At 43.9% G+C, this 7,140-nt stretch overlaps 1 protein-coding gene across 1 annotated transcript in view; it reads left to right on the top strand.

Annotated features, from left to right (window-relative positions):
• The window catches only part of MYO16 (myosin XVI), a 414,776-nt gene extending 411,592 nt beyond the window's left edge, over positions 1–3,184 (top strand). Inside the window, exon 35 of the mRNA XM_036458153.2 lies at positions 1,813–3,184. Within this exon, the coding sequence (XP_036314046.1) occupies positions 1,813–2,040 (228 nt within the window). The 3' untranslated portion in view covers positions 2,041–3,184. The remainder of the gene's footprint in view (positions 1–1,812) is intronic.
• The last annotated feature ends 3,956 nt before the right edge of the window (positions 3,185–7,140 follow it).

Below are 7,140 nucleotides of genomic sequence, written 5' to 3' on the forward strand. Positions count from 1 at the left end.
TCTCAGCAGGAGAATGAATGTCTTCTTTCCCCATCATTATGGTGCAGTCCTGCACGCTAGAGAAAAATACCCTTTAAAGTAGGGCATGCTGCTTCAGCAGTTCACTTTCTACTGATGCCTGGAGGCTGCTTCAGAACCTGGACAATCGCAGTACTGTCTTCCACACTTAGAAGGTTTTTTTTATTGTTGTTTTTAGTTTTCTAGTTGTTTTTAAAGTCAATTTGGAGGAACTACTTTTGCTAAAAACCAGCTCCCGAAACCTAGTTATACACACTAGATGTGGGGTTGACCTCTTAGTTTCTGCTTAGTTTCTGTGTTTTAACACCGTGTCTCAATGTGCTGCCCATCAACTTGATTCTGGGCTTTAAAATCTTCCTGGGCAAGCAATAAGCTAGGGTGGCCAGGCGGAGGAGGTGGTTTTAGAATTGTCCTGGAACAAGGACTGCCTGTGCTTCTTTCAAGTGCCCGTTGTCACAGGGGAGAAAAACCACCCGTGTCCTGCATTGTTGTATTCTCTTTTGTCTTGATGAAGAGGATGGAAGTGGCACTGGCACAAAGTAGTCAGTTGGAGGTGGGATGAGCCATCTCATTTCCTCTTAATGCTCCCAGTGTTCCCACTCACATGTATTGTTTATGACTAGAATCTCATTCTTTTAACCAGCATACTCACTGTAGAGCTGATAGGAAAAACAAAACAAACATACAAAACAAAAAGCAAAAAAAATGATTTCTGTAATAGCTAGCTGTTTCTGATTACTGGCTGCTGGCAGAAGGGGGAGCCCATGGCAATCCTTGTAGCAAGCTTGTCCTGAAGTGACCCAGCTCAGGGGCAAGCTCTCTCCATGGCATCTCTCTTCAGATGCCCGAAGAAAATGAGAGGAAGTAGCTGACACAATTGCACATTTTGATGCTCTTCTGCAAAGGCCCCTAAAATTTTCACCTCTGTGATATCAAGGTCTGAGAGAGCACACAGCAGGTACTGTATTTTCCGGCATATAAGACGACCTTTGAAACGAAAAAAAGTCAACCAAAAATCGGGGACAAAAGACCAAAATTGCACAAAAATTACCTGCAGATCTAGACAGCAAAGTAAGTCTTTTCTTTGAAGTGGGGGGCAGTCTTATACAGCGAATATAGGCCTAAACCTATGTTTTAACTATAAAATTAAGGGGTCGTCTTATACGCCAGAAACAGCTTGGATTCACTACCACAAAATAGCACCTGCCCCCTGCTGTTAGTGCTCTCCTACAGGGGGAGCACCACTCAGCCAGAAGCGAGGCTCATGGCTGGCGAGTGCAGCAGTGATGGCAGGAGCCTCTCCCACCTCCATGTCAGTGCTAAGGGGGGTGTCCACCTGATGGAGGATGTCCACCTGATGGTGGGGAGTGGTCCTAAGCCAGCAGGCAGACATCCCCCGAGAGGTTCCAGACTGCAAGAGGGCACAGACAGGGATCACCCCTCACCCCCCAGTGCACAAATGTCATGCCCTGGGCCTCTAGTGTATGTAATAATAGAGGGCAAACAGACAGTTAAGTCTTTCTTGTACCACCGGAAGGATATCACATGTTAACCAGTGCACCTATCCTAAGTATTCCACTGGTGCCCCCCCTCCCCCCGCCCACTCTTCTTAATTCAGCAGCTCACAGCCAACTCAGTTGGATGCCATTTGCTGAGTGCTGGGGTTTTATAGGGAACAAATGATGCCTCTTTTGACCCTGGTCCAGTCCCATGGGAACCAGGTGCTGCTATGATACATCTCGCTCATTCTCAATATATACTTGGTGTTACTCTTCCTCCCTATTTCCCCCACAGGTAATCCATCAGCTGAGGCTCTCAGAGAATGAGAGTGTGGCCCTGCAGGAACTCCTGGACTGGAGGCGAAAGCTCTGCGAGGAAGGAGAAGACTGGCAGCAGATTCTGCAGCACTCTGAGCCCCGAGCACCGCCCCCACCTCCGTGCAAGAAGCCCACGCTCCTGAAGAAGCCTGCAGGGGCCCCCTGCAGCAAGCTGCCTTCCCAGTTCTGGGACACTACCATGTGATGTGATTCCAACTCACAGCATACAACTGCCCAGTGATTCCAGGCGGCATCCACGGAAGGCCGCCTCTGATACATGCTGGGTGCTCTCTCCACGCATTTACACAAAAAAGCACAGGACACAGAAGTTAAATACCCAAGATTTTGTGTGTGTGTGTGTGTGTGTGCGCGCGCGTGTGTGCGCATGTGTGTGCATGTCCTTACCCATTCCATGGGGATACACTCTGATTTCCAGGCTCCATGGCGATAGGGCCATGCTACCTCCATGTAGCAAGTGAAAGGCCGTAAAAAGGTATGGGTGAGGTGAGAGAGGAAAGAGGGGTGGAGGAGAGGAGGAATCCATGCACACTATACACTTGTTCCTATAAGGTCTGGCCACATGTTTCTCGGACTCCAGTCTTTTTAATACAATATACTCTACCAGACATGTGTTTTTATTTCTTTGTAGGCGTTTATGTTTTATCAGAATTACAAACCTGAAAAGTATTTACATATTTCTTACTGTGTTTTATAACTTTATGTAATTGGTGGTGCTCCCTTTCTTCAAAATACAGATTTTTAAAAATTATTTCTAGATTTTTTTCTTTTGCATACCATTTTTTTTTTTCACCTAAAGTATCTAAGAATCTGGGGACTCTGCTGTCATGTTAGCTTCGCCCTGCATATCTATATGGACCAAGTCCCATGTTTTATATTTCATTCATTGATTAGGAGGCAGTTCCTTCCTGTGTGCTGTATTTATGGATATGTGCATTGTGAGCTCTTTAGTTAAATCTCATCTCCTGACGTCAGCATAGGTTACAGGAAATTTTGTGTCAGTCTGCAAGTATGGCTTCACATTCATAGTTGTTGGGATGAAAGGGCCATACCCATTTAAAGTTCTGCACAGTGCAAATAAGCACGCTGAGATGTACTGGTTCCAGCAGCAATGCTGCATCACAAGTCAATTGTCCTCTCCGAGCTCCTCTGCATGGCTCACCTGCTGTATGTCCTCAGCCCTCCTGTACTGCAACTGCCTGTTTGTTGATGTGCTTCTGGGGGCTGTCAAGGAGTTCCGAGCAGTGGCATCAGACCCTCATGTCTGGCTCCTCGGACTCTATTCATACCAGCCTTTGAAAAGTTGCTGTGCCAATAAAGGATACAACTTTGTTCTTCTGTGGTTTTATTTATTTGCTGTTGTTGTTATCTTCTTGTTATCTTTCACAAGTAATGCTTCTGATTCCTGATTAGAGCCGTAGGGGCAATTAATTAATCTAATTAATCTAGCTCCCTTCTGATCTTTTTCTCATAACATTTTTACAGGCTTCAGGCTCTAGGAGGTTTTTTTGTTTTGTTTTTTCAAATAAAGCTTTATGAGTATCTAGATAGAATTATTATGCAGGCATATGTCTATTTTAGAAAAAAAATATGTTCATTGTTTAGGAGTAATAATATACAAACAGGTCAGAAGATGACAGCTTGTTAATACAAATCCCACTCCAAGCTCAGGGGAGGCCACAGGGAGAAGCACTAGGATTGGTCAGGGGCAGAGGAAGTGAGGGAACTCTCATTCTTAAAGCTTTTTTTGTGGTTTCATGGGGAGGAATGTGTGAGGCAGAGTATGCAGGCATGAAGTAGAGAACTTTGAATAATTTCAGCAAGCTCTGGGGTGCAGAGACTGAACCTGACTATTTGGACATCCCAGCAGTTGGAACTACTGGCTCCCAACTACTCGCCTGCCTGCCTGCCTGGTTGCCTCTAACCACTCCCCTGCCAGCTTGATCGATGCCTAACAAGTCCCCTGCTGGCCTGATTGCCCATAACTGCCCTCCCTTGCCAGCCTGGTCACCCCGGTCATAGGCAGGGGTGTTGCCTGGAGTGGGACAGGTCAATAACAGGCCTGGGCTCTGGGTTTGTTGGAGTTGTTGACTTCCTCCAGGATTTGGCTAGCCCTCGGAGGGACAATATCTCCATGATGAGCAAGGCCCGGATGTTAGAGCATCAGAATACAGTAAAATAAAAGATGTAGTTAATACATGGCTAACCGGCAAATTATTGTACCATCCAACAATCACAGGGAGGAATTCTCCCAACCTCCAGCCAACAACTAAGCCCCAAACCCTGCCTCTTCCTCCTCTATTTCCCTGGCATCTGACTTCCTAACCTCAGCCACTAAGCAATAGAAGTCAGCTTCCCTTAATATACACAACTCCCTTGGCCATGCACTGCACATGGTAGGTACTTAATAGACTTGGCTGAATTCAAGTTTGAATTGATGCCCCTCCCAATACTCACAGTATATTAGAACAGAATGAACAGTGAACTTCTCAGGCAATTCACCTTCTGAAAACTTGTTTCAAATGTTCACTGAGCACTTGCCATGACTGTTCTAAGTGCTTTGCACATATTATTTCTAATACTGACATATGACTCCATGGTCATTATTATCAAAGGTGAATCATCACCCTGAAATTGAAGCTCAGAGCTCAGAGGAGGCTGTCAGAATGTAAACCCTCATCATTCTGGTTCCAAAGTCCATGACATTTTGACTTGAGTTTTCTACTGATTATATTGAAATACTAGAAGCCTAGTGCACAAAATCTGGCCTAAATGGGCAGTCGGACATCCCTCTTACAATCTAGGACTACTGGGTGCCAACTGCTCGCCTGCCTGTCTGCCTGATTGCCCCTAAATGCTTCTGCCTGCTAGCCTGATCATCCCCTAACCACTCCCCTGCCAACTTGATTGATGTATAACTGCTCCCCTGCTGGCCTGATTGCCCATAAATACCCTCCTCTTCTGGCCTGGTCACCTCTAAATGACCTCCCCTGCAGTCCTGGTTGCCCCTAACCATCCTCCCCTGCAGGTATGGTCTCCCCTAACTGCCTTCCCCTGCTGGCCCAGTCACCCTTTACTGCCCTTCCTTGACAGCCTAGTCGCCCCTTACTCCCCTCCCCTGCCAGCCCGATAGCCCCTAACTCCCCTCCCCTGACAACCTGGTCGCCCCTAACTGCCCTCACCTGCAGGTCTGGTCACCCCTAACTGCCCTATCCTGCTGGCCCAGTCACCCCTAACTGCCCTCCCTTGCCAGCCTGGTCACCCTAATTGCCCTCTCCTGCAGGCCTGGTCCCTACCAACTGCTCACCCCTACAGACCTAGTTGCTCCCAACTGCCTTCCCCTGAAGGCCTGTTCCCCCACAACTATCATCCCCTGCTGGCCCAGTCACCCCTAACTGTCCTCCCCTCCTGGCTTAGTCACCCCTAATTTTTTTCCCCTGTTGGCCTGGTCTCCCCCAACTGCCCTCCCTTGCAGAACTGTTCCCTCCCAATTGCTCTCCCCTGCTGGACATCTTGTGGTGGCCATCTTGTGTCCACATGGGGGTGGCCATCTTGTGTGTTGGAGTGATGGTCAATTTGCCTATTACCTCTTTATTATATAGGATATCTTTAAAACCTTCAAATTTAAATAACTTTGTGTGAAACTGATGGCAAACTATTGTAGGGAAAGATTACATGAAGTAAGGAGTCCCAAGAACTGAGGATCCAAAGGACACTTTCCATTCATATTGACATGATCACAGTTTGGGGTTTGTATCATCATAAGCTGAACCTGACAATCACCTACTAGAGGTACCATGAGCATCATGAAATAGTAAGTATTTAATCTGTCCAGTAATCACTTGCCTCCTCTAACATTTGTGACCTTATAGAGCTAAAGGGAAAACCCCTTGAAAATTTTGTAAAACATGATCTCCTAAGTCAATAAGGTCTTTGTGTTTAGTTGTTTGTTTTCTCCACAGTGGAGTAAGACTTCAGTATGTTTAATCAATATTTTAGAACTATCTGATTGTACCCATTCTACATACATGACAGAATCATCAGCAAAGACTCAAAAGCATTAATAGCCCTGATAGCATGAGATAAAATCCAAGTCTGTGTGTGTATTAAAGGTACACTCAGAATCATTCTTTAATGATTAAAACATTGTCAAGAAAATAAATAAAGGTACTATTATGGTTAATAAAGCACTGAATGTTGTTCTACATAAGCAAGATTTTGACAATTATGTATATTTTCTATATATTTAATGTATTTAATTACTATTAGACCATATGGTATGAATTATGATTGATATATTATTAAGCCTAAGACCTTATGCTTAGCAATATAATTAGTATGAATTATTACCCTATGTTCAAACACTGCCCAATTGCTTTTTTTTTAAAAATGCTTTATGAGGGGTCTCTAAAAACTATCAAAATGTTTGTAGTGGATTAAAATGATTTAAAATGTATTTTATAGGGTGGAAAAACATATCATTACTTTTCTTAATAGTGGTATCTACTTTAGTAGAATTATGCTTACATAAATCTACTGGATAAAAGCAACAACCAATTAAAATCTTATATTTGCAAGTGAACTTCACATATGAGCATTAAACAACTTAGACAAAAAGTGTATTTTTAATTTCATAGTTTAAAAGGATGGGTACATTTCTGTCAAAATTCTAGAGCTGCCAATTTCCAGCCAGACATCAAACTCAACTCATACCACAATAAAGATCATGAGGTTATTATATAATAACATTTGAAAATTGTGGATAAATTTCATCTACTGGTTAATCTATTTTCTAACTTTTATTTTTTTTAAATCAATCTTTATTGTTCATATTGTTACAAAGGTTCCTCATTTCTTCCCCCCTCCACCAGATTCCCACCCCACCCTCCGCCTCCTCCCCCTCCCCCATTGTCCTCATTTATAGGTGCACAGTTTATATTCAGTCTCTTCCTCCCTCCCTTTCCCCGATAGTAAATCCCTTTTCAGATAGTAAATCTGTTACTTAGCATTTTCTCATATCAATAATACCACCACATGCCCAATGATACACTTCGCACAAAAGACATTTCCAAATAGGTCAACCAGCCTCATCCAGGCCCCACCCAAGGCACTCACAGATCAACACCCCAGCCCTATACTAACTCAACACATCAGATCTAAGCCTTCATCACTTGATTCAGCAGACCCTCAAGTTCCCACAAAAGTTTTATATGTGTATCATTAGTTAGAAATTAATAGAATTTATTTTAATTTTCATCAGAAAATTTTCCACAAAAATATTCCTAAA

Source organism: Pipistrellus kuhlii, unplaced genomic scaffold (assembly GCF_014108245.1).
Source record: "Pipistrellus kuhlii isolate mPipKuh1 unplaced genomic scaffold, mPipKuh1.p scaffold_m20_p_3, whole genome shotgun sequence".
Taxonomy (NCBI): Eukaryota; Metazoa; Chordata; class Mammalia; order Chiroptera; family Vespertilionidae; genus Pipistrellus; species Pipistrellus kuhlii.